Here is a 27,870-nt window from a genome sequence, read left to right as displayed (position 1 = left end):
TCTGGAAAAACAAGAAAAGGGGTAGGTCAGGTGTTACTCTGCTAACGTTCTCATGGACCCATAAGGCAGGAGAGGGGGTACAAATTCTTCTTTAAAGAGCAATACAAGCTTCTTCTCCCTCCACAACACACACACACACACACACACACACACACTTTCAATCCTCTCTCAAGCCTGGTGTGCACATGCACCAGTGTCATGGAAGGTGGGGCAGCATTTCCCTATGAACAGCCATTGACCCACAGGAAAAGTCAGAGGAGCCATATCTGAGGGAGGGCATTGCATAGACCTCCCTCTCTCTTTCTCTGTGCCACCCCACCTGTGTGTGCGCGTGTTCCATAGGGATGTACGAAAGTCACCCTTTCGCGGATGTGATTCGCGGTGTGGGGAGAAGCGCTCTGTCCCTCCCCCCGGAATCCTCGACGGGGGGGGGGGGAGGCAATCCGGTCCTTCCCCCCGGAATCCTGCCCAGCCGGCTCCATTCTGCAGAGCAGCAGGCCAGGGCCGTCCACAGCCGGAGTTCCGGCTGTGGACAGGCTGCTGTGGACGCAAATGGTGGCCGCCATAGTGGCCACCATTTGCGTCCAGCCAGGCTGCCGTGATAGGCTACGTAAGTATTTACGTAGCCTATCACGGCAGCCCCCCCCAAAAAACCGCATACACAAGTGGCAGCGGCTACGGCGGCTGCCATTTGCATTCCCTATTTTTCGCCATTTTATCCTGTGTAAATATTTACATAGGCTATTACGGCGGGAAAAAAAGGGAACGCAAATAGCGCCTACTATGCTATTTGCGTTCCCCCTTTTTTTTGCTGTAATAGCTTACGTAAATATTTACGTAGGCTAAAACAGCGAAAAAAAGGGAACGCAAATGGCAGCCACCGTAGCTGCTGCCATTTGCGTACGCGTTTGTTGTTGTTTTTTTTGCTTGCCGTGATAGGCTACGTAAATACTTACGTAGCCTATCACGGCAAACAGCAGACGCAAATGGTGGCTGCGGTAGCCAGTCGAAAGACCAGCCGCTGCTGCCGGAGCCGCCGCTGCCGGAACATCCACCCCAGGTAAGCTTCGTCCCGGGGGGGAATCCACAGGGGGGCGGGGGGGGAGGCCGTTCTGCCAGGGGTTTCGAGGGGCCGAATGCCAGTGCATTCCGCCTCACTGAAATCCGTGGCAGAATTCTCCGCCATTCCTAGTGTTCCATGCCACATGAAATTAAGTCTGGTGCCACCTACTGCCCAAATGATAGAATGACACTATCTAAGTTGACTGTGGTGGTAGAACCCTGAAATGGTAGAGTGGTCAGCAGCACCACTTCAGACTGCTGGTGGTGTAGCTGCCATTTGTGCATTCCCCAACATGAAAAATAAATTCCTATTATGTAAAAACCCCTGTCAATCAGACAGAAGGGCTCTATCTAGCTCAACCCTCTCCCTGATGTGCTAGTTTTCTACTCATGGGGAGCTTTCTGCACAAGGGAGATGCAATAATGTGACACCCCTACCCTAAACCACTGGCAATCTTCTTCTTCTTCTTCTTGCATTTATATCCCACCTTTCTTCCATCATGGAACTCAAGGTGGCTACATGGGGTTCCCAGGTGGTCTCCCCTCCAATCATAGAATCATAGAATAGTAGGGTTGGAAGGGGCCTACAAGGCCATTGAGTCCAACCCCCTGCTCAATGCAGGAATCCAAGCACTGACCAGACCCAAACTTGCTTAGCTTCAGCAAGGTGGCTGTCTCAAGTGCCTTCAGACTATGCCCTGGGACCTAAAATCTAAAATGCTACAGTCCATCCTAGCACTTCTGAACTCTACTGGCTCATTCCCACTATGGCCTGTTGCATGTGCAGATCAGGCCTCATGGAGGAGTTAAAGAATTTGTTGAATGGAAGTAAGTGTTCAATGAGAAGATGAGCAAAAGCATTAGAGAATACACTGTTTAAAAGAGGCATGCTGTATGTTACAAATGCTGAGGACTACTACTTCATTTTTAAAAATTTTCCCTCTCATCAACTCATTGTTGAAAATATAGGCACAGGACAAACTTGCCAGTCCAAGCTCCAAATCCAGTCACTCCACTCCATCCCATTCCAAAAGTTTGAAAGAGATGGGGGGGGGGCATAAAATGGGTGCTGTGCTCTCTCAGCAGTTTGAAAGCCAGATACCCCATTAGAGCCCCGGTGTCAGAAATCCATACTTGATTAAATCACAACAACCGAAATTGAGAAAAATTACAGGCCTATTTAAACCTGCCATATTTGGTTACTTGCAATAAGACTGACTTGTGTGGAATGGTGGATGGGTGGGGAGGCTGGGGAGGAAGGTAGCAGGAAAAAGAAATGATGGGGAACCACAGCTATACAGAAAATAAAATAAAAATGTCATTAGAGTTTGGAGGGGGTGGAGATGGAGAGATGGCGGCTGGGCAGGCAGGAAATTTATTTGTAGTTATTTGTTAGGAAACGTCTGATGGAAACTGTAGATTAACGCAATGTCAGCTGCAGTTTTCCATGCTGAAATGTGACGGGGAGAGGCAAGGAGAAGAGCAGATGGGCCTTTGGCACGGTCTTCATCTGCTGTGCAAACCAAAACCTTAAAGGAAGACTGGTGTAATTAGTTATCAGGCCTTCCATTGTTAAATAAATATTTACTGGTTTAATGAGCTAATTGCCACACTGCTCTTATGCTTAATGCGAAGCGACAAGATCCTTCTCCAAAACCAATAGCGGGACTCTGAGATAGGAGAACTGGCATTTGGGGAGGTATTGAGGAGAAGAGAGAAGGAAAGGTATACACCAGCTGTTCCCAACCTGGTGCCCTCAAGACGTGTTGGACTGCAACTCCCATCATTCCAAACCAGCATGGCCACTGATAGCAGTTTCAGTCCAAGATATCAGGGGAGCACAAAGTTGGTGTTCTCAATTTCACCTCCAAGGTCTCTGAGTGAGAGCAGACAGCATCACCTATGGTCCCTTTCAGTGAGGTGGAAGAAAACATCAAGAAACATTTCCCCAACCTGCGAAACTACAAGGCACAGAGAATGAATGAATGAATTCATTCATTCATTCTCTCTCTCTCTCTCTTTCTCTCCCATCCAGCCTGAAGAATGCAAGCTGCATCTCTCAGTCTCATGGTACAAATACCTTCATGGGGTGCAAGGAAACAATAAAGTCTGGGCTATGTATTCCCAGCAAAAGCCACCATTCTCGCATTGGGAAAGGTATAAGGTTCTACTCCCTGATCAGCCATGATGTTCAGTGCATGACCTTGGGCAACTCACCATCTCTCAACCTAACCAACCTCACATGGTTGTTGCAAGGTTGGGATAACCTTAAGTCCGCTGCTCCTGAGCCTTTGGGATACACATGGGGTAAATTGTAAAGCATGGGAAAATACTGGAACCTTCCTGATGAGCTCACTCATTGATCCTTGATTCTACACGTACCAGAGGAAACAGAATTTTAAGTAGATTTTAATTACTTGTTTATTCTTGGCAGTGAGAGAGTCTCCACTGAGAAAGAGAGACGCTGAAGCCTTGTTTGTATTGGTAAGGAAGGCTGAGTCTTTACCAGCCTTGGATATTGCAAGGGCAGAGGCTGAAAATATGATATAATTGTTTTAGTGCTTTGTTTATGTTGCTGTTGAACGGATGGGAAATCAAAAGTGTATTCTTATTGCCCACAGAACATATGGAGAACATATTGGGATGCAGAGCAGGTTCAGACAGTGTTCCATTCCAAACTTCTTTAGTACAAATAATATCCTGGACTCCGTGACTCTTGGGAAACACTAATGACTTCGAGTCAGTTTTGCCCAGGCGAAAGTAGCAGAACACGATCCCTTTGGAGGTTTATTAAAGAAAAAAGAAAAAAAAACACCATCCAACTGGAATCTTCTGAAACACAAGAACTTTCCTGTTGGCTGGTGCTTTTTTCTTTCTCCATTGATCAACCTCAGAAAGGACTGAGAGATCATGTTTTTGCTTCTGTGTGTTGAGAAGGAAAGAAACTGGAGCACAAAGAAAGAGTTGGGTTGTAGTTCAGTGTCCTGAATGCAGAAGGTCCCAGGATCAGGTCCCCAGCCGGTCCAGTTGAAAATGATCCTGGCCAGCATGGTAGAGAAAGGCCACCTTCCCCACAAAAATCTCGACAGCCGCCAACAGCAGCCAGAGCAACAGGACGGAAAGACCAGTGCATTGACTCAGTACAAGACAGCTTCATTTGTCCATTTGGATCCACTTGTTCAACTAAAGGCCAAGCTATATGATCAGCAGAGGCATGCAGCACATCGCTGCCTATTCTGAACCATGTCAGGTACTTGTTTTTTCTGGGTAACGGTGTACAGATTTTGTTAAATCCATTCCGTCTGTGTTTCATGGATTGTCAGGCATCTTTCATTCCATTGTCTGCTCATCGATGGAATCGGAATCTTTTTAGCAGAATTGCATTCCGCTTGCGCTAATGCGCATTAGTGCTAATGCACACTTAGTGTTAAAATGAATTAGCACAAATTTTCCCCCAAAGTAAAAAAAATGGTCCGCAAAGCTGGTCTACTCTCGAATCCGCAGGCCAGATTCATAGAAATCTGAACTCATTTGAATCCGTTGAGGATTGCTCTGACATGCCTATTTCTCTGTGTAGAAAACACTTTTTTTTTTCTATGTGAACAAAGCTTTTTACGGGGGGAGCATTCAGTTCCATCCCCTGCAGTCTAAAGGGATAGAATCCAGGCACAAATACACCATAAGAACATAAGAAGCTGCCTTGCACTGAGTCAAACCCTTGGTCCATCTAGCCCAGTATTGTCGACGCTGACTGGCAGCAGTGGCTTTCCAGGGTTTCAGGCAGGATTCTTTCCTTGCCCTACCTGGAGATGCTGGGGATTGAACCAGGGACCTTCTGCATGCAAAGCAGGGGCTCTGCTGAGCTGATGGACCGTACAGCTTAGCTACCTACAACAGCCAAATCCCACAGATCCATTTAAGGATGGTTTCCAGCACTGCAGGTAACACAGTATCCTAGGCTTGGCACACAGCTCTGCAGTCACTTTTCTGCCATTCATCTGCTTTCTGCTTGTGAGTTGCCACCTTTTCCTGACTGAGACTATTTCCCATTAACAGCTGCATACCAGGCAGATATTCAATAGGTGTCATCTTTCCTGCCATAGAAATGCAATGAAGGAAGTCAGGCAAAATGGTGTCGAAATAAGATGAAACCTGCTGGGATCATGCAATGTTGTTCCACACGCAGGCTTGGGAGCACAGCTGTTTTCGATGGCAAGAGGAAGCCCAAGAACAGGGGAGGCCTCTGCTGTTTCCCTGACCACAAAGACCAGAGCCCAAGTTGCTCAGGCTTTATTGACCCACAAGTCTATGTCCAACCAGCGGGGCAGTACAACAGGGCCAAAAGAAGAAAACCCTTCAAGACTATAGCAGAGAGCTGGATTGTACCTACAAGCATCTGTTTGCTTTCTGCCTTTAAAAAAAACAACACCCTGACTTTTCTTGTTCAAAGTAAGCTTGCCTTTTTAGTATTGATTTTTGTTTTCCTGAGCCAGGAAATTTCTAGCATCTTTTCTCACCTAGGTGGAGCTCGGTCTGGGGGAAAAGACAGGATTAGTATCAAAACATTGTGTGTCTGACAAAGAATATTTTGTACACCTGGTACTGCAGAAGGATTTAGAGAGGGCAGATGGCCAGGCCAGGCTAAGACATAGCCATAGTCCAGAGTGAGTGCTGGCTGCCAGGTAATGTACAGAATGCTAGGCTACGTGGGCCTTTGGATCGATCAAGCGTGGCTCTTCTTACGTTACGTTTCATGTAATTTATTTCATTTCTATACTGCCCAATAGCCAAAGCTTTTTGGGTGGTTCACAAAAGTTACAAACCGCAAATACATGACAATAAAAACATAATATAAAATCTTTAACATATAGAATCATGGAATAGTAGGGTTGGAAGGGGCCTATAAGACCATCAAGTCCAACCTCCTGCTCAATGCAGGAATCCAAGTCAAAGCATCCCTGGCAAATGGCTGTCCAGCTTCATCATGAATGCCTCCAGTGTGGGAGAGCCCACCACCTCCCCAGGTCATTGTTTCCACGGCCTTATTGCTTTAACAGTCAGGAAGTTTTTCCTGATGTTCAGCCGAAACCTGTCTTCCTGTACCTTGAGCCCATTATTCCGTGTCCTGCACTCTGGGATGATCGAGAAGAGATCCCGGCCTTCCTCTCTGTGACAACCTTTCAAGTCCTTGAAGAGCGCTATCCTATCTCCTCTCAGTCTTCTCTTCTCAAGGCTAAAACATGCCAAGTTCTTTCCATCTCTCCAGATATTATGTCCAATTATGTTTTAAAAACAATTTATACAGCTAAAAAACAGTTACAAGAAGATACTGGGACCTGATAAAACAATTGACATAAACGTTCCACCACATGCTGTCAAATGCCTGGGAGCAGAGGGAAGTCTTAACCTGGTGCCCCGCTGGATCTGACCAAAGGTCCAGCATCCTGTTTCCCACAGTGGACAGCCAGATGCCCCCAGAAAGCCCACAAACTGGACAGGAAAGGCAATAGCCCTGCCCTGTTTGTCCCCAGCACCAGTACTTTGAGACAGACTGCCCTTGAACCTGGAGGTTCCCTTCCTTTCCATGACTATGGCTAATAAGAACTGCCTGGACACATCATAGAATCATAGAAGAGTAGGGTTGGAAGGGGCCTACAAGGCCATCGAGTCCAACCCCCTGCTCATTGCAGGAATCCAAGTCGGAGCATCCCTGACAGATGGCTGTCCAGCCTCGTCTTGAACGCCACCAGTGTGGGAGAGCCCACCACCTCCCTAGGTCATTGGTTGTATTGCTCTAACAGTCAGGAAGTTTTTCCTGATGTTCAGCTGGAATCTGGCTTCCTGTCACTTCAGCCCATTATTCCGTGTCCTGCCTTCTGGGATGATCGAGAAGAGATTCTGGCCTTCCTCTCTGTGACAACCTTTCGAGTCCTTGATGAAGAGCACTCTCATATCTCCCCTCAGTCTTCTCTTCTCACAGCTAAACATGCCCAGTTCTTTCCGTCTCTCTCCACAGGGCCTTGTTTCCAGTCCCCTGATCATCTTTGTTGCCCTCCTCTGACCCCTCTCCAGCTTGTCTGCATCCTTCTTAAAATGTGGTGCCCAGAACTGGACACAGTACTTAAGATGAGGCCTAACCAGTGCTGAGTAGAGGGGAACTAGTACTTCCCCTCTTCTCAGACCAAGCTCCTTCTAAGTTGAGCACGCTGTTTCCTGCAGTGGCTAACCAGATGATCATGGGAAGCCCCCAGGCAGGCCACAAAGGGAAGAGTACTCAACCACTGTCGCTTCCCAGCACCTGCTGTTCAGCACTTGCTGCCTCTGAACCTGGACTGAACCTGGAAGTTGTTGTACTAATTTGTTGTTGAACTGCTCTCCCCCATTTCCTCCCTGCTCATTGGGCTGCTGGGGAAAGGGCAGAGCACTCTTGCCAGACATCTCAACTTGCAGAGAGCTTTTGAACCGAGGCTGAGGGCCACAGGGTGTGCATGCCCACATGATGGCGTTATATGTTAGAGTGGGAACAGCCAGCCCTCTAGGTCTGCAGCAGTCAGGGCCAAACCTAGCTGCGTAGGAAAGCAGCGGAGGCTGGTGGCTCCGATGTCAGCGGGGCAGTGGATCCGCTCCAGGTTTCAGTCAGAACCAGTCAGAACTCTCAAGGAGCTCTCCAAGGTGCAAAGCCTCTCCCACTAGCCACCTATGAGGGCTGCAGGCACCTCCAAACACAAATGTCAACAATTATCCATCACAATGCCAGGGAGACCCAGGTTCAAATCCTCATTCAGCCACAAAGTTCATTGGTCCAGTCACAAACTCACAGCCTAACCTACCTCACAGGACTGTTGAGAAGATAAATGAGAGAAAACTATGCACACCATCGATTGGAAGGGCAGAATCAATATGCAATAAAACAAACAATTCATTACATTAAAAAAAGAGTTAAAGCTATTGTTTGAAAAGAACAGCTATCTTAAAAAAATAGTGGAGGTACCATCTCATAATGTTCATGCTTTAAAAATACTTGACCATCCTTGGTAATATCTGACTATATTTGACCCGTCTATTGACCAAATCTTTCTTTGCCCAGGAAATGCTCTACTCTAGCCACCTCTGGCATGTTTGCCTTTAAATAAAGAGAAGAAAAATATTTCTAGGAGTCATTCATGATTGTTCCCTCCCTCACCCAGAGTGTTTATATGCTGGTTTCTTTCATGGGTCACATCTTACCATGTGAACTCGGTAGAGAATGCTAATTCCCAGAGTCATGAATGGTTTGGAGAAATCAATCACCTTCTCCCGCTCGGCTGTAATGGTCAGGCCAGCCACTGCCAAATCAGCTTTCTAAAAAAAAAAAAAGGAACACAGAGAAGATCAATAACTTTCCCCCAAGTGGAGCCTGGGCAGCTGGGGAAGCTGGCGAAGGATCATGATGTAGTGGCTGACCTTGAAAGAGTTTCTCACTCAGAGGTTTGGCTTAGCAGGAAGCAAGGGGGGAATTCATTACAAATGCAATTTGTTCTTTGTAGTATCGACAAATATTTATTTGATTTGTGCCCCACCTTTCTGCCAATAAAAATGGCACTCAAGGCAGCTTACAATCATAAACAGAACTTGATTAAAACAATAATAAAACAACTGCATGAAAACACCATTGAAAACACAACAATAACAGAATAAAAACAACGTCCAACCCAACAGACCCACTTACACACCAAAGGCCAATTTGAATAAAAAGGTATTTGCCTGCCTATTTATTTACTTACTGAGAGCACAATCCTATGCATGTTTTCCTAGAAATAAGTCCTACAACTCCCAGCATTCCCTAGCCAGCAGCGATGGCTGGCGAATGCTGGGAGCTGTAGGACTTTTTTCTGTCTAAACATGCATAGGATTGCGCCTCCTACTAACTGTACTTTTAAACCACCCAATAAACATACAATACAATAAAAACATACAGTGCAAACATTAAAACAGAAATAAAAACAGCACAGAATAAGATAAAACTGGCAGCAAAGAATAAAACCAATGCATCATAAAACCAAATTAAAACCAGTAGCAGAATAGAGCACTAAAAGCACTAAAAAACAGTTCTTAAAATGCTTGGGAGAATAAGAAGTTCTCCACTTGGTGAAGACCACAACATAGGTGCCAGGTGAGTCTCTCTGAGGAGAGCATTCCACAAACGGGGCTGCCACCCTGGAAAAGGCCCTCTCTCTTGTAGCCACCTGCCTCACCTCATTTGGCAGGGGCTCCTGGAGAAGGGCCTCAGATGATGACCTTAATGTCCAGGTAGGTAAATACAGGAGGAGACTTCCTTCACGTATATATATATGACAGGGAAATCACGAGATGGGTTAAACTGAGAGATAGTGACTCACTCAAGACCACCCACTATCATGGACTGGGATCCCCCCCTTAGAAGAGAGCCGCCTGAGGCTGGAGACTATTGAGTCCCTGAGGATCCTGAGGAGGCCGTCTCTCTCCAAAGCAGTGACCCCAGTAGAGGCTCCAGTGGAAGAGGAATCCCAGTAGACAGTAAGGTCTTCACCCCCAAGATGTTACTTCAGCACCCGCTGACTCTTCCCTCAGACTACGAACATCAGAAGAGCCACCTACTCTCACCCTCTGCTGCCCCCAAATATATACCTACATCTGTGTGTGTATTGAAAATGGTGTCCATACAGTGGTTATGAATTTGGCCGTTGTGATGCTTCATAGCTACTACAGAGCAACAAAATGGTGACATTTAGCTTGGAAAGTAAATGGAGAAACCGAAGTTTGGCAGCACACGTCCCCTTTTTCTGTTTTTTTCAAGGTACCCTATAGACTGTGTGGTGCTCTGTGGAGTATGCCACATGGGGGGGGTCCGGGGGGGGCAAAAATGCCCCCCGGACCTCCTGAACTTGCCCACCCCTGCTGTAGTGCATGTACATGTGAAAATACCTGTTGCGGGATGGCCAAGTCTCTTTCCTCAAGGAAGCTTTTCCATTCCAGGGGTATCACATCTTCCCAGGACTCAAAGCACAGTATGTCATTGCAGGAGAAATGTGATTCTTTTCCTTGGGGCGGCAGCGTACATTTTGGAGGGGAAGGCGCCACTGCCGCTGCCACCCACACTTTCAGCTAAAAAGGACACCGCAGAAGCAGTCGCGAAGAAATGAGGTGCCTCTCCCCTCCGTTCACCCTCAAACGGAGGTGGAGATGTTGTACTCTTGATGAGAAATAAGAGAGCTGTCACTTTTACAACGCAAATTAATTTTTTAAAAGCACTTTCCAATTTAACAATCATGTAACCCAGATAAGGCTTTTAATTTTAAATATGATTCTTATTATTATTGGTCTTTTTTTTAATGCCTTTGACTTGCTCTTCTTTCTGTTCAAAGGAAGGACTGAATAGCACCGTGCTGTCTCCCTCACACGCTGGCACTGCTTGCAAGTGCTGAGGCGCCTGTACCACTTCTGAAAATGGCCTGCAAATGCACTCTCTTGCACTTTATATCCCCAGGCTGCGTTGGCTCTGTGCCGGAGAAAGACTCACAGAGACAATAAATGGGGGATTTATCACCCAGGATTCATAACCCAACTTGTAAACATGGTGTGACTGGGATGTTGCACGTGCATCTTGCCACGTTGGAGGCCCAATCCTGCTGCTGTGGTACGATTGTTCAAAATAAAATAAAAATAAAACGGACTTAATCAATCTCTTTCTGACAGAAGACTGCAGAAACCTTCACCTGCTTATAAAAAGCGAGTCTGTGTGAGACAGCTATAAACAGCAGGAGGAGGAAAAGAGAACGTGTTGGCTTGTGGGAACATCTCCTTTATTGCCCTCCTAGGAGAGTAAAATATAAAAAAATAGACTGGAAAGAAAAAGCTGGGCATCTCTGAGGCTAGCACGTGGTCAAGAAGGCAGCAATATTTCACCATTCAGCTAAGCAAAGCTGATTTGAGCTTTTTCTAAAATTTGTACCAAAGGGAGGGGGGCAACTATAGAACCCCCTTCCACATGTTGAGCTTTACAGCTCTGAATGGTTTGGGGCCTGGACATTTTCGGGCCTCCTTCCCTACAAACCTATCAGCACACTTGGATCATGAGGGGAGCTGCTGCTTTCAATCCCACCATGGTCTTGGGTGTGGCAGGTGGGTACGCGTGACAGGGCATCCTCAGTAGTGGCCCCCAGCTTGTGGAATTCTTTACCTGGGAGATTCGGTTGCCTCCCCCACCATCACCTGCCTTCAAAACAGCAGGCTAAAACAAGTGAGCATTCGATCCGGGTGCGCCTGTTGGCTTTCTCTTTTTCACTTCCACTGTTACAGTACAGCTGCTAGTTAGTTTTGGTGTGGCTTTGATCTTACTATTTTGGAAGGTGTGTTATTTTAATGTTACATTTTTTAATCATAGTCATTAACCACTTTGAGGGTCCCATCTGAGACAGGAAGACAGGATATAAGTATTTCAAACAAACTTGAGGCTCTCGGATGACCACCAGCTGTATTCTTGAATGTTTAATAGACGAAAAGGGGGCTTTGCCAAGAGAGAAGTGCAGGGACAGCCCTACCATTAGGTAGAGTGAAGCAACAGATGCCAGGGAATGACAGTAATATGTTTGAGGGTGTGCCACACAGCCTGCCCTATATCCCTAAGCGAGCCTGCCTGCTGCCCCAGGTGCAGTGGAAGACGCTGTTTCATTAGTGGCATTGAACTAAAATTCAACTGCCATTCCACTGACTCCAGTCGGCTTTTGTAAGTGGCAGTGGTTCAGAAACTTCCCCCTGGTGTTCCCATCTGGCCCTCAGGGGTTCTCCAGGAGGCCACGCCCTGTTTCCTTGCCCCCCTCCTCTTTCCCCCAAGCACTATTTGGTGGTTTCCTGGTTTTTGTGGACTCCCCCCCCCCCACAAAAAAAGGTTGAAATGCTTCTCCTAAGGCTGAGTTACTGGCAGGAAGTAAGGTTCCTTCCTCTGGCAGGAAGAGGTTTAAGCTAAAATAGACTGGAATTTTAGCCCCACCCCTTTTACCACTGGAATGTGGCCCTTGGGCTGAAAGATATTCTGCATTCCTGGTATGTGGAATGGGTGGGAGGATACCATCTTGTCTTAGACTGGCCCCGAAGAAGAGAACACTTTTGAGGGGCCATAGCACAGCAGTAGAACATATGGGTCTCATGTCGCTGGCATTTCCAGTTAAGAGGTAGCAGGTAATGGGAAGGACATTTCTCTGCCAGAGATCTTGGAGAGTTGCTGCCAGTCAGAGTTGGTAATACTGGGCTAGATGGACAAATAGCCAGTGGTGGCTGGTGGCTCCGATTTCGGTGGGTCTGTGAATTCATTCTGGGTTTCAGTCAGAGCCCTCCGGAACTCTAAAGGCGCTATCCAAAGTGATGAATCCTATGCCCGGAATGGATTCAGCATCTTGGATAGCTCCATTAGAGTTCTGACTGAAAGCAAAAGCGGATTCTCAGCCCCGCCGAAATCGGAGCCACCCGCTTTCATGCAAATAGCCTAACCCGGTAAAAGGCAGGTGATTGTGTGTGTGGATGCAGGCAGTGCTGGCTGCAGGCTTTTGAAGGCCCCTGGGCAAGACACCCTAAACAGGCTCCCCTCCCCCAGTGAGTGGACCTTCTCACGGCCATTGTCACCACTAGCTGCAATTGCGCCCCATCCTCATCACTGCAACCACTTCCTTGCTTGACAGGCAGAGAGCCAGTGCACAGGAGGGCCATGGCATCTGCTGCTCCCCTTTCCACCACTTCCATTGCCTGGGCCAGAGCGAGAGGCAGGGGAACGTGCAGGCTGCCATGGTGAACAGGAAGAGCGATGCCAGGGAGCTCTCCTCAGTGGGCCCCTGCTGGGGTGTGGGCCCTTGGCAGATGCCGGACCATGCCTACCCTGGACTCTGGCCCTGCATGAAGCTACCAATATATCCAGGATCAGGGCAGAGGCTTCCTCCTTGATCTGATCCCTAGTTCTATTCCAGTTCATTCCATATGTTTTCCCTTGAAGCACAAACAGTATGTATGAAAAACATGGCTTCTGATGGCCCTTTAACACATTAAGGCCCTATTCGGGGCCCTCTGAAGATGTAACCAGCTGCCAAACTCTTCCCTAGAATGCCAGTCCTGGCTGTGGTTCAAAACTGGGTGCAAAGCCATGTATTTGATCCTGCATTCACAAGCGGAAAACAGTCAATTTTATTTATTTCATTTCTATATTGCCCAATAGCCAAAGCTCCATGGGCAGTTCACAGAAATTAAAACCACAATGTGCAGCATAAAACAGTATAAAATATGGAAGCTTAAAACCACAGTATAACAGTACAACCAGAATAAAACCTAGCAGCAATGCAGATATTTACAATACAGATTTAAAACAGAGCTAAAAGGGTAGGAAGCTAAAGTGTTAAAATACTGGGAAAATAAAAAGGTATTCACCCAGTGCCAAACGAAGTGCAACGTAGGTGCCAGGCGAACCTCTCTACAAACCTCATTCCATAGCTGGGGTGCCACAGCGGAAAAGGCCCTCTTCCTGGTAGCCACCCACCTCACTTCCTTTGGCAGGGGCTGCCGGAGAAGGACCTCTGAAGATGATCTTAGGGTCCAGGCAGGCACATCTGGGAGGAGGCGATCCTTCAGATAACCTGGACCCAAGCCATATTTAGGGCTTTGAATGTTATTACCAGCTCTTTGAATCAGGTCCAGAAATGGACTGGCAGCCAGTGCAGCTGGAAAAGTACTGGCGTGATGTGATCTTGTTGGCCAGTCCCTGTTAACAATGTTGCTGCCCTATTTTGGACCAGCTGAAGTTTCTGGACCATTTTCAAAGGCAGCCCACGTATAATGCATTGCAGTAATCCATACAAGAGGTTATCAGAGCATGGATAACTGTAGCTAGGCTATCTGTCCAGATAAGGGCGTAGTTGGTATATCAGCCTAAGTTAAGCTGGAGAAACAGTAGAAATTCCCCCACCCAAAATTCTGAAAAGCTTCCCCCTCCCTCCAGGTTATGAAGTCTTGGTGTCACACTAAATCCTGCTTAGACCTCCTGTGCACTAAGGAGGCGTATATGAATCCCAGAAGGCAGCCCTGCCTCTGACGGTGCAGATAAAAAAAACTTATTTTTAATCATCGGCCCCAGCAACAAAGAAACAAGAGCATCTATGCATTGAGAATCCACACAAAGAAATCACAAGCACACTTTCATCTAGCCCCTGAGTGCATAAGCCAAAAAAACAGGTTTTTCTCCTCCTGGTGAGAAATGATTGTTCCACAGGGTCAAAATGTCTGCATAAGTATTAAAGCTGGAAGGTCCCCTCCTCAATTTGTGTAGCTCAACCCCCCCCCCCAATCATAGGATTATGACCATTCGCAGCTGCTGAATGTCTGTGTGTCTTCTGGAAGGTATGAAATTCGTTAAAGAAGCACACAGGTAGAATCCAGCAGATGAACCATGATTGGATGGTTTGCTCTGATGGATTAAACTCCTGCTGTTAACAGAACCAAGTCCTGCCAAATTTAGGCACTTCTTAAGCCCCATACATTTCCCATGGGTGAGATTCAAACCCACGGACAGTTCGAGTGCATGGAATCCATGGGCAGGGAGGCAAAGGTCTAGGATGTTTGCTCCTCAATTAAGGGCAGGCGCCCCATTTGGCTTCCTGATAAGCTGGCAGCCGCAGATCTCGCACAACAACTGGAAGCCCAGTCCTCACTGTCGCCAGGCACAAGGCTTCAGTTTTGCCCCTATGCAACCTGGTGCCCTCCAGATGTTTTGGACAACTCCTAAAATGCTTTACTATTGGCCACCCTGGCTGGGGCTGATGGGAGTTGTAGTTGAAAACATCTGGAGGGCACCAGATTGCCTACCCCTGCTTTAGACTGTAGAAGTTCAAATAGAATTTTGACAAGATGGGATTTTTGATGGATCGCAGGCCAAATGTGTGGGGTTTCAGGGCTTGTCCTGTCCTAGATCCGATCAAACTCCTCCTGGAGGAGCAGTTGCACAACTCCTTGACTCCATCTTGTTTCTTGAGCTTCAGTTAGCAACAGTCATAAGCAATTTTTTTAAAAAACAACTTTCTGCAGACCTTCTTCTCCAACATCTTACACACGTCGGCCATGCCAACAATTATGCTCAAGAGATAATGCTAAGAGTTGGTTCTGTACGGTCCAGAGATGGTGCAAAAAGTTGGCTCTCAATGGTCCGGAGTGGTCCTAGCTGAAATAGAATGTCTGTACTTCTCTTCTCCTGACTGATGGGCCGCTACCTATGTATGTTCTTACCTTTACTAGCTTATAGTTTCTTGCTACAAATTTCCTCTTTTAATTAGGAAAAAAAGGGGAAGTGAGACATTTCAAGACAGACAAAGTGCAGTATACTAGCATCAGTACCTCTAGATGCTTCCCAGGCAGAAGACAGCTTACATTAGAACAAAATACTCTCAGCATCAGAGGGCCCCCTGACAGACTGCTGTCTGAAATTAAAAGCATGAACCGCCTTGGCTGTCGTTAAATGTTGATGCTGTCTCTGGTTTGGGATACGTGCTCAGAAGATGCCTGCATTGAAGCAAGCCTGTTATTAACTGCAGAGACTAAAGCTGAGTTCCACAGGCTCAGCAGGTGAACACACCGAAAGTTAAGATGCGAGGACTGAGTCCCTCTCAGCAGATGATCCTGCCACAGCAACAAATGAAGTTCGTTCTGACTCTAATGGTGATGAATGGTGCCCAACGATGGCTTAAGACGGCAGCCTGCAACTCGGTGGGAGAAAGCCTCTGCTAAGCAAGACTCCTACTTGCTCAGCACCATCCCAGGGCTGTTGTTCTCTTCCTGCCTCTCCAGCTGTTCAGGTAATTCCTGCCAAGTTAAACTAGCCCCAAACACCTGGTGGGGTCGGAAAGGAGATTTTACCTGAGTCTAGAGCTGATAGAAGACTGAAGGTTCTTTCTCATGATTTGAGTCAAAGGGACTTGGAGCATATTCTGACATCATGAAGATAAGGGAGAAAGGAATAGGAGAATTACATGATGTTAATCCATCTCTTAGAGAAGTATGGCTCTACAATTCACATCCGGTATTGGGGGGAAAAAAACCCAAATGTGTTGTATACCTTTGGCACATATCATATCTATGCCACAGGGCACACGTGTCTTCAAAAAAGAAGCATGAGCTTCATCGTTCAATGCAGACCAAAGGATGGATTTCTTCACACGACAGTGCATAATTCACTTAAGGAACTCAGTGCTGCAAGATATGGAGATGGCTTCTAGCTTAGATGATTTAAGTGAGACTTTAGCTTTAAGCTAGATCAATGCCTGTCCTGCATTGGCTGCAGCAGACCCTGAGTGAAGGGGGGCAACCAAGAAGCAAAGTAATCAAGCAGGCACAGGTTCTAGCACACAGATTTCAGCCCAATATGTTCAGGCTAAGGCAGGAGTGGTCAAGATAGCAGGCAAAGGTCAAAACACAGGTAGGCAACCAGATACGTTATACAGTCCAGAAGCAGAGTCAAGAAGGTGTCCAATGTTAAGTTGCACAAAGGATCAATCACAGCAAGGTCTAGAAAACAAGGCACGAGACACTGGAGCTGATGGAACAATGTTGTTCCAGCACTGGCTAGGCAGCCACTGAAGGCTCTTAACCCCAGACCCTGCTGAGCCCCACCCAGAGCCCAGCTGCAGTACATTAAAGCTCTCTGGTCAGAGCGCTACTCATGAGGAGTCACTTTCTTCTGAGGAGTTCTTCTTTGCAAGTGAGTGCTCCTTCTGGCTTGACACCCCCCCCCCCAGCCTGTCACTTGAGGCAATGATCTCTTGTGGGCCAGGGGGCTGTTCAGCCTCTGCCGCAGAGACAGAATCCCCTCCCCTTGACAGGGATGGGCCTGCAGCCATCTCTCCTGAGATTCATGTTCATAAGCAGTCTACTTCATAAACCAACTACTGGGGAGCAACATCAGGAGAGGACAGCAGTGGAAACTGGTGGGTCCAATTTTGGTGGAGCTGTAAATCCAGTTTGGAGATAGGGTTCAGCACTTTAGAGTTCTGGTGGTTCTGACTGAAACCCAGAACGGATTCAAGATCCACTGGAATCAGAGTCACCAGCCTCCACTGGAGGACAGTTACATTCAACTCCTGCTTGTGGGCACCTGCTTGGCCATTGTGGGAAAGAGATACTGGACTAGCACCCAAGCTAGCTAACAATAGTAATCAATTAAAAAATACAATAAAACTATTTTAAAGCCAATAATGATTTTAAAAAGGCAATAATGATGAAATAAAAAAGAGCTGATGAAACCACTCAGACACCAAAAGAAGCTATATTAAAACATATTACAATCAGCCATTATTTAATCAGTTTATCAAAGCTCATATGTACATTGATAATGTGTGTGTGGGAAGACATGAATGAAGTGAACTGAAAGCTGCAGCTAATAGCACCCGCAATACTCTGTACAAAATTTGGAAAATAAAACATGGAACAAAGAAAGCCAGGTAATAAAAGACTCTAAAGTACAGGAGAAGTTCAGCTGAGGGAAATCTCAGGAGCATCCCTACATTAAAAGTACATCCCTACATTAAAAGCATGCCAGAGACAAAATGGAGTAGTTACTTTGGGACTCACAGTTTCACTGGCAAATGCGTTCAACAGGAATTGTGGGCAAGTACACCTAAAATAGAAGTTTGGGAGGCCCACCTCTTTGACAAAAAGGTAAATAAGAGATGGAGCCTACAATTACTTCTGAAGTTATACTGCATATTATAGTCAGCCATGGCTCAGTGGCAGAGCACCCGCTTTGCATGTGGAAGATCCCAGGTTCGATCCCCAGCATCTCCAGGTTGGGCTAGGAAAGACTCCTGCCAGGCTGGAACCCTGGAGAGCCGCTGTAAGTCAGTGTAGACCAGCCTTTCCCAGCCTGATGCCCTCCAGGTGTTTGGGACTTCAACCCCCCTCAGCCCCAGTCAGCTTAGCCAATGGTCAGGAATGCTGGGAGTTGTAGTCCAAAATATCTGGACGGTACCAGGCTGGAGAAGGTGCTACAAAACTTCCACGGTCTGGTCTCCAAACTGCAGACACAGTGCCTGTAGATGAAATATTCCTGCAGCGCTAGCCACTGAGAAAATAACTTATGCTAATGACATCTGCCAGTCTCCCCTCTGGATTCCATTTTGCTTCAAAATATGCACACAGAACTATAAAACAGAAGCCAGTTCATGGCAAACCTCGCTTGCTGAGTTCCGCAGAAAACATGGCAGTGTAATTAAAGTCAGCTCTGTTGGAAAAAGAGATTGCAGCAAACCTCTTTGTGTTATCCTGGCAAAGTTTGCTACCCAGGGTAAATTGATTACATTGCAAGCTCTTGTTTAACAAATAGCAGTTCCCTGCTCTTTCTTTCTTTCCCTGCCGAGTAAGTATGCTTCTTTCTCAGTCTAAATTCATGTCAAATATTGTTTGCCAGATGCTATAACACTCAAACCCAAACCTACCGAGTTGCCATCAGCACCAGGTAGGCTCTGCAGTTAGGGGCAGGAACTACATCTATCAACCCTCAATTGAGCCTTATTAGTGATTATGGTTAAGGATGTGTCATGTCAGTGTTTGTTTCTACACTAGAGCTTTTCGTGTGGCTGAGGTCATGCTTTCCTGCAGTGAGCTGGAAGTAAAATTAAAATAGCAGTTCCACACAAAACTGAATTATTATTGAGCAATGACCTTTGCCACGGCCAAGAGCCTTCCATAAGGTTTCTGCACAAGTCCCATTTAGGAAGAGCCCCTGCAATGTTAATTAAAAGTTTTCTCCTTCCAGATTTGGCCAACCTTATTTCCTTCATCACTAATCCCTCAGCTGTGCTGAACAGGAAGCAGTAAAATTAGGGGTGTATGGATTCCCCACCATCTGTTCTGGTGGGGAATCCATGGGGGGGTGAGGCGATCCATTTCTGCCCCTGCCCCGGAATCCTCCAGAGTGGCTCCGTAAGGATTCCGGGGGAGTGGGAAACTGGCTTGGGGGCCGCTTACCTTCCCTCCTGTGAGCCAGAGCCATTTGCCTCCTCCCTGTCGATTGCCATGTCTTAAAAAAAAATAAATGGGGATCAGGAGGATGTGCCCATAGACTTATAAACAAAATAGAGCCATGAATCTTGCATATAAGCCTATGGACACATAGACTTAGATGCAAGATTCATGTCTCTGTTTGCATCTAAGTCTATGGGCACATCCTCCCGATCGCCTTTTTTTTTTTTTTTTTTTAAAGACATGGCAATCGGCAGGGACAGGGAGGAGGCAAAGGGCTCTGGCTGGCAAGAAGCAGCTGAGTGCCATTCCGCCTCCAGTCCTCCTGGAGCGGAGGTAAGTGGTCCCGATCCGCGGGGGATTCCTGAGGCCAGATTCCAAAGAATCCGGCCTCATTTGAATCCACAGCGGATTTCTCTGACATCCCTAAGTAAAATGGGCTCAGCCTGTAAAACAGGAAACCTTTGATTAAAGACACAGGAGTCCTTAGAAGTCTCAATAATGCTTTGCCTATTCACCCTGGATAGTTTGGTGCTGCAACTGCATTTTATTATAACAAAATGGCCACAGATCAGGTCTACAAAAACTCTAGAGGGCAACTCATGAAATACTGGAATATAACTATATGGCAATGCCACAGTTAAAATACTCCATAAAAAGTGTACAAAGAAGGGCATTTCCAGAGAAATGGCTAGTATATGGAAGCAACCAGCCAGGTGACTCCCATCTACCAGCTTATTGGTCTCTGCTTTTATAAAATTGCACTTCCTATGGCAATCATCTTTTGTTTGATGATCTGTATGCCTCTTCTAGTCATCAGACTAGAAGAGGCAAATTTCATAACAGCTGGGCTCTAGACTTTGTGGTTCTATTGAAGGAGCAAAATTACATTACAGTCCAGGTTTGGTCTCAAAGCAAATTGTAAGCAGTACATTTTATTTGAGCTTGTGATACTTTATATTTCATTAGAGCAGTCTATTATGCACGTTTCATATTATAATTTCCCAAGAGGCCAGGTGTCTGCTTCTCTTTTTATAGTATGTCCTACAACACAATCATTCATCTCAGTTTATAATCTTGTGAGATTGGGTGGCTTGACCGCTGTGAATGTGTGGTTAGAGCCCCAACAAAAGAACATGAATGTTTCTAAATGACTGTGTACTGTCCCCATGAATAGACAAATTCACCTGCAGTAGCGGGGTCTGAGATGGTGCTTGGAAGATACAGCAGGATGGAAGGGAAGGGAAGGGAAGGGAAGGGAGTAAGACCTGAGAAGAAATAGCTTGATATAGCTGGAAAGTGTGGGGAGGTAATGTTATATCCCATCACCTTCCTGTCAGGACCAGCCTGGAATTTGATGACACTTCAGAGAAAGAGGAGGGCACTATCACCAGCCTGAATACGCATTAGGATTAAGGGAAGTCACCAGACACCATCAACCACCACCTTCATCCAGGAAGATATCTGCTTGATTCCACAAGTTCAGTGGAACTGATTTCTGGCTGATCGGTCCCACCCACCCTCAGCTCCAGACCTTCCACGATCACCACTTACACCCCAGAAGCAGAGGCAGTCGCATGTCTGAGTGGAAGCCCAGAACTGAAGGCGTATTTAGTGCCTACCTGGCAGCATGAGGCCTCTTATCCCTGAGTCTTACTCATGAGAAGGAAGCCAGACTCCCCAGTATTCTGGATCAGGGCCTGGATGATGTGCCAAGCAGGGGTGGGGGCAGCAGAGCAAAGCCAGCTGCTTAGTTTGGGACTAACCATTGCTGAAGCAACATCTTCTCCTACTATGTTCTCCGTGACTCCTTTGTTGGGCAGCTCGTCTGCTATCTGAACACCCGTATGCTCCGGCTATCGGCCGCTAAGGTTTGGAGGTGCCAAGATAGTGATAAGCCAGATCCAGGCTTGCTTTCAAGGAGACTTCATTGAGTCCTTACAGCGCACAGGTGTACCCAATGGTTGGATCAGACAGCTTCTCTGAACACAGAGCCAAGGGGTAAGATGGGTTTTATACCATACATGTAAGCAGTGACGCAGCATGACACCAGCAAGCATTAATTAGCGTTCATCTGCAACTTTCCTAGCATAGGCTAACAGTGCTTGGTCAGAAGGAAAACAATCAGAACTTTCCCAGCACAGACACCTGTAAACAGAGCCTAAACAGAGCCTCACTTCTCAGGCACATGCCTGGCCCTGATAAGATAAACGGTAGCTCATTAGCATGGAATGTGCTGAGGCAGCAATATCGACCTTTGACTCATCTCACATGCTCAGAGGCCCACTAGCAAGGGAATTGCACTTATAATGATCCTAAGCAAAGCATTATGGATCTCTAGGCCCCTCTAAAACTACAGGTGACTTGGTTACACTCCTGGGGCCATTACAACACCTTGATTCCTTACCCACTGGACAGCTCCCTATCCTTGCTGGGAAGGCAGGATTTGGAGCAATACAGCCATGATGGTGGGAATGGGACCAGTAAGGTTTGGGTGGGGTGACTTCACATGTTGCTCTTTATTTATGCTAGTTACTGTATTATACTTTCTGTGTTATACTATATTATCCTACTCCTACTTTGCCCCTATAGTTGTAAATAAGGTGTCCTGGTCCAATCCCCTTTGAATCTGAGAACAAGTTGGATGACTTACCACCCAGCCTGTGCCTGGAATGGTGCCGTAATCAAGCCAGCCAGGCAAAGAGGGATGATGAGGACAGAAGGTCCAAGATGGGTGGCAATGTGGCATTGCTGGCTGCAGGTGCTGAGAGGAGCTGCGGCTTGTTTGCCATGGTGACGAGGACACAGCAACACTCCCGGGGAGGCTGGCATGTCATGTGAGGGACAGAGAGCCTCTCATGAACCTCTGAGGGAAGGAAGAAGCCAAGGAGCTGCAAACCTTGCTCTCTTCTTTCTAAGTTAGGAGTACAGGAAGCTGCTTTCTACCGAGTTAGGCCATTGGTCCATCTGGCTCAGTATTGGCTACACTGACTGGCAGCCACTCTCCAGGGTTTCCAAATGCCCTACTTAGAGATGCCAGGGATTGAAAACAGGGCGTGACCCATCCACGTCTGACATTCGACCTGCCTACTGCTGGTTTGGCCCCAGCCCCTATAAAGGAAATGCCCCGGAAGACCTTTGAATATCAAGAAGATGGTGTGACATGCCACAACTGCTTCTTTTATGCCTGAAACTCCTGTGAGACCTTAAAACACCAGGCCTCTTAGGCCTCTTTAAGAACCATCTAGCTTCTTGGCCTGACTCCTTATTCTTCAAACAAGGCAGGATGCAGAGAGGGTCCCTTTGGCTGCGGTCCACCTGCTAATTTAGCTTATCTTTTGGGTAAGATGAAAAAATGCCTAAACATCATGAGACTATCACAACACGTGTGATTGATTAGGGAGCTGTGAAAGACAGCACGTAGCCGTAGGAGAATTTGGGTATAAAAGTCGCCAGAGACGTGCCCACAGTGAGCTTTGGTGCAGACCTGGAGCAAGGAGGTGCTGTGGGCCAGGCGTTTGATTGGGGTCTCTCCATTGTCATTCACCTGGAGCTCCCAACAACTGAAAGGGGAAGTAAGCTATCTTGCTCAGTACTGGTATCGTATGTATCATTTTGCCTGCTCTTTAATAAAATCTTGACTTCTCTCCACCTGTGTGTGTCTTGCTTCCAAATCTTAAAAAAGAACCTTTGCCTCTTGGAAAAACAGCCTCCACCAACATGTGTCTCCTGACAGATTACCCATGAGTGAATGCAGCCCTTGTCAGAAAAAAGGTTGACTTCCCCTGGTCTCTGAGGAAGCAATGGCTACCAATGGCTACTAGTCCTGATGGCTATATGCTATCTCCAGTATTGGGAGCAGTATGCCCATGTATACCAGTTGCTGCGGAACATGGGCAGGAGGGTGCTGCCGCACTCCAGTCCTGCTTGTGGGTTTCCTGTGGGCAGCTGGCTGGCCACTGTGTGAACAGAGTGCTGGACTAGGTGGACCCTTGGACTGATCCAGCAGAGCCCTTCTTATGTAAGCAGCTTCCTGGTTGTTCTGGGGTGACATTGGTTCCCAAGAAATGCATTGAAGTAACAAGGTGCACATCAGTGGATGACCAGCCTGCCTAACAGTACATCTGCTAATAGTTTTATCAGCAGCATGGCCAGCTGCAATTTTTCATGGAGGACATTTTTCCACTTAACACAAACTACAGACCATTTGAAATCAATCTCATTTGCAAAAAGATGTCAATTTTGATGAAAAATGCTTATTATTTTCCAGCACGGAATAATGGAAAGAGACATTTCTGCTTCATACATGGTTTCCGCGAGTATGTCTAATACAAATTATATTTTAGGGCAAAGAAGTCAATTACAAATAATAACTTTTGAGTTACTTTATTTGTGACAGGTAATTTTTTTCTTTAAAGGTTGCTCTGCTGTCCAATTAATCTATGCTGGGCTCCGATAAGCAGATAACTTCAGATATTAAGTAGATAACTTTACAGATAAATCCTGTGTCTCCTAGACAGGTTTTGAGGAGCCAGTGCATCTCCCCTTCCAAGGCTGGTGATAGACCAGAGCTGAGACTCCAGCCTTGGGAAGGGAAAAATGGGTATGTCAGGTGCGGGCCATTGGGCGGGGAGGGGAGAGGCCATGAATCTGCTGGATCTTGTGGGCTCTCAGCCCCTGTCCTCACCTGTGGGAGAAGGTGGGTGTTAGGCAGCTTAGAGGCGTCCTCTGGGCATCCAGCCCAGAGGATTGCTCCCTTTAGGACTGTGCCTCTGCTGCTCAGAATCCACCAAACTCAGAGGCTTCCAAGATTTCTATGCCCTGCTGGGCTGAAGCCTGCAGGGCAGGAGGAGTGCCAGAGGTGATCTTTGCTTCCCCATCCTCTGATCGCCTATGTTTTCTCTAGAAGGTCTTTTCAGCCCATCTAGTGACAGCACTTTGGAGGGGGAGGGAAGGAGGCTGGAGGATAAATCGTATCCTGGCCCCTCCGCTCCTGTCCTCCCTGCCCACCAGCACACCGCCCACCCCCCGCCCCGAGGCCGATTTTCTGAACTTGGAGAAACAGCCAGCACAATTCTCTCCATGCTGGCTGCAAGGGGGCAGGTTCTGGGGCCTGATCTCCGACTTCCCCTTCCAAGGTCAGAGCACTCTCTCCGACCTCGGAGGGGTTTTCTGAGCCATCCTATGGTCCCTGGGATGCCTGCCCAGGGACCATAGGATAGCTCTCGTAAGCTCCTTGGAACAGAGGCCCATCTAATGAAAACTGCTGCAAAGGAGGGCAAAAATAGCCTCCATTGCTGCTCCCATCCTGCTGGCAACCACCTTGCAAGGCTGTGGGTGGAGGGAGGGCTCCAACATCAGATCCTTCTGTTATTTGGGCATCTAGCCTATAGAATAGCTCCCTTAGGACTTAAGCTCCTTGGAACAGGGACCTGATGATGATGGTGAGGATTATCACCCCCGCCCTTCTGCAAAGCACCGTATGCAGCAATGACATTGTATAAAATAACAGCAACAGCCATAAGGACGTAGCGACATTTGTTTTGGAACCAAAGTTTTTCCCAGATTGCTGTAATTCTCCTTCTCCTCCTCTTTCCATAATTACATGTTCAAAGTGGGCTTCAAAAACACCTCAAGCTATGAATGTCTCAGACTGTGTACACATAGGGAAAACTAAACTAGACAATATGAGAAAGACAAAATTCCTGTGTCTTAAAAAAAATGTTTTAAAGGAATAACTGGTACGGGGGAAACCCATCAGGAAGGTTTGCTTAAAAAAAAAACCCTTTTCATCACAGCATGGTCCTAATAACACTCCCCCCACCCCCCACCCCCTCAGCACCATTTAGGCACTGGTCTCCTCCTGCACTTTGCTTTCTCACGACCTTGGGCTCTTACTGGATTATGGTGCAAGTTTCTAAGTGAACAGGTTTTTCTTGTTGGTATCTTATCAGTTGCTATGACTCTTCTTCAGAATAGCTTTTAAAAATTCTTTGACCCTTTCCTACTTACTGATATTGCTTCTGGGGTAATTTTAATTTCAGATATATTTTTAGAAATTTAATTTGCCAATTCCACCTTTTTTCCAAAAACCTGATGCATATTCACCAGAATTCACCAGCAGCTCTATTTTCTGCTCCGTATCAATCAACAGCTCATCCCCCTGCCCCCGAAGCATTTTGCAAAGGCATCAAGGTGTGACATGGAGGTCGCATATCTTTCCTCAGTATCTGAAATATTTCCTTTCCATCATGCATCAGGTGTTAGCATTCACATGCATTTATTTATTTGAACCATTTTTATGCTGCTCCTCAGACAAAAAGGCTCCTAGAGTGGCTTACATATAATCAATAAAACAAAACAGTCCCTGCCTGCAGGCTTACACTCTGAAAAGACATGACAGACAAGGAAAAAATGGAGAGGGAAGGAGGAAAAAGTTAATCCTTTTAGCAGGGCTAATGAAATCTCTTAGCTCAGCCTGCTGGAATGGCTGCTGCTGGTGGCTGGGCTGAGTTTATTTTTAATCTTTTCCTAACGTTATTTTTTTAAACAAATAAATAAACATGAAGATCACTATCAGAGCTCTAAGCTGATCTGTGTGTCTCACAAATTTGTTTCTAAGAACTCCCGAAACACAGCCCCTGCTATGACCAACCATGCCAATAAGTGGCTGCCTAGGGTGGCACTTTGTAGAGGATGGTGCTTCTACTAAGGATGGGAGAGAAATTCATTCAGTTCACATTTTTATGCGAACTTATCAAATTTGCACTGCTTAAACTCATACACAAACAGGGCCGCAGTTAATGTCAATATCTGCACTTTTCTGAAATTTGCATTGAAACTTCACATTGAATTAAAAATGCATACAAAAATGCATATAGTGCAGAGAAGTGCGCACAAGGATGTTTTATCTGGGGAAATAGGCAGTAAAAATGTGTGATTTTTAAGGATAGATTTGTAGGATTATTTATTAACTTTGTATTACTGAGATTTATAACGAAATATTACATGCATATAATTTGAAAAAATGCATACATTTTTAGAAATACACATGAAAATACTTTTTTGGGGGGCAGACTTAAAGAAAAATTGCACACTGATGCAGAAATGGGACAGAATGAACTTGGCTTTGGAAAAATGAGAAAATGACTGAAATCACACTTGGCAGTTCCATCCATCCCTATCTTTTACAGCAGCTGCGCATGGAAGTATTGTAGAAAGGACAAAGGAAGGAAGACCCTGGAGGGAGACAATGAAAATGAAGCCAAAGCAAGTGAGAGAAGTTTTACTCCCTCCCTCATATTACTAGAGCCCAGGGTCATCCAATGAAGCAGATTGGTGGGAGGTTCAGAGTGGACAAAAGGAACTCAGAGCTTAGTTAACTTATGGAATTTGCAGATATTACAGTGATGGACAGTAGCTTTTAGATGGCTTTAAAAGGGAGTTAAAATCCGAAGAGGATTTTAACATCTGAATTGGAGGAGAGGTCTATGGATAGCTAGTAGTCCTGGTTTGGAGGCATCATGTCTCTGAATTAGCACTTGCTGGGGATCATAAATGGGATTCATGGGATGGTGCTGTTGTGCGATTTGTGGGCTTCGCAGAGGCAACTGGTTGACCACTATTAAAAACAGGATGCTAAACTAAATTCTGATCATTGGTTTGTTTGTTTGTTTGTTTATGTATTACATTTCTATACTGCCCAATAGCTGAAGCTCTCTGGGTGGTTGACAACATTTTTTTAATATTTAAAGTACAGCATAAAAACAATGCAATGAATATGAACTTGAGCATGCTTCAGGAGAGAGCGGAGGACAGGAAGGCCTGGCGTGCTATGGTCCATGGGGTCATGAAGAGTCGGACATGACTTAACAACTGAACAACATAAAAACAATATAAAACATAAGACCTTAAAACTACAGTATAAAAATACAACCAGAATAAAACTTAGCAGCAATGTAAAGATTTAAAATACAGTAACATATTTAAAAAGCGAAGATAAAAGACTAGAATGCCAAAATGCTGGGTAAATCAAAAGCTTTTCACTTGATGTCAGAAACAGCACAAGGTAGGCACCAGGCGAACCTCTGTAGGGAGCTCATTCCACAGCTGGGGTGCCACAGCAGAAAAGGCCCTCTTCCTGGTAGCCACCTGCCTCACTTCCTTTGGCAGGAGCTCTGGGAGAAGGACCCCTGAAGATGATCTTAGGGTCCGGGCAGGTACATATGGGAGGAGATCCCATATGTTGTGATTCAGCAGGGCTCTTCTTATGCTCAGGCAGGCCAGGAGTTCCCTGAGTGGGCAATGGCACCCTCCAGCTCGTGTTCCCCAACAACTGGTATTCAGAAGCATACTGCCTCTGGTGCTGGAGGTTTAACTATGTGCTGTATGAAGAAGGACTTCCTTTTATCTGCCCTGAATCACCCACCATTTAGCTTCATCGGATGACTTCAGGTACAAGTACTACGAGAGATTGTTTAGCGTTAATCTAAACCATGCATAAGTTTGTATACCTCTATTGTGTCTCCCCTTACTCACCATTTGGTAAGCTGGAGGTAGGCAACCTTTTCAAACTATGGGTACATTTATATTGGGGGGGCAGGGGGGACCATGGGCACATTTCTCATTTTGGTCCATGGGCATTTATTTTCAGGATTTCCACTTTTCTTACCTCCCCTCACCTGGTTTCCCTCTTTCTTGCCCTTTTCTTCTTTGTCTGCACTGCTTCTGCTGCCTACCACAATTTTCCTTCCAAATTTCCTCATTCCCCCCCCCCCGTTTGTAATCTTTTACATTTTGCTGCCT

The 27,870-nt window shown here is 46.3% G+C and overlaps 1 protein-coding gene across 1 annotated transcript in view; it reads right to left on the bottom strand.

The window, feature by feature from the left end:
- The window catches only part of GRIK4 (glutamate ionotropic receptor kainate type subunit 4), a 445,828-nt gene that overhangs the window by 35,274 nt on the left and 382,684 nt on the right, over window positions 1-27,870 (bottom strand). Inside the window, exon 15 of the mRNA XM_084807214.1 lies at window positions 8,290-8,403. Within this exon, the coding sequence (XP_084663340.1) occupies window positions 8,290-8,403 (114 nt within the window). The remainder of the gene's footprint in view (window positions 1-8,289; window positions 8,404-27,870) is intronic.

The sequence above is a fragment of the Heloderma suspectum genome, chromosome 6 (assembly GCF_057233095.1).
Source record: "Heloderma suspectum isolate Gila_16-S chromosome 6, 16-S_ref, whole genome shotgun sequence".
Classification (NCBI taxonomy): domain Eukaryota; kingdom Metazoa; phylum Chordata; class Lepidosauria; order Squamata; family Helodermatidae; genus Heloderma; species Heloderma suspectum.
The sequence above is the reverse complement of the archived record's forward strand: the minus strand, read 5'-3'. Positions and strand labels throughout refer to the sequence as shown.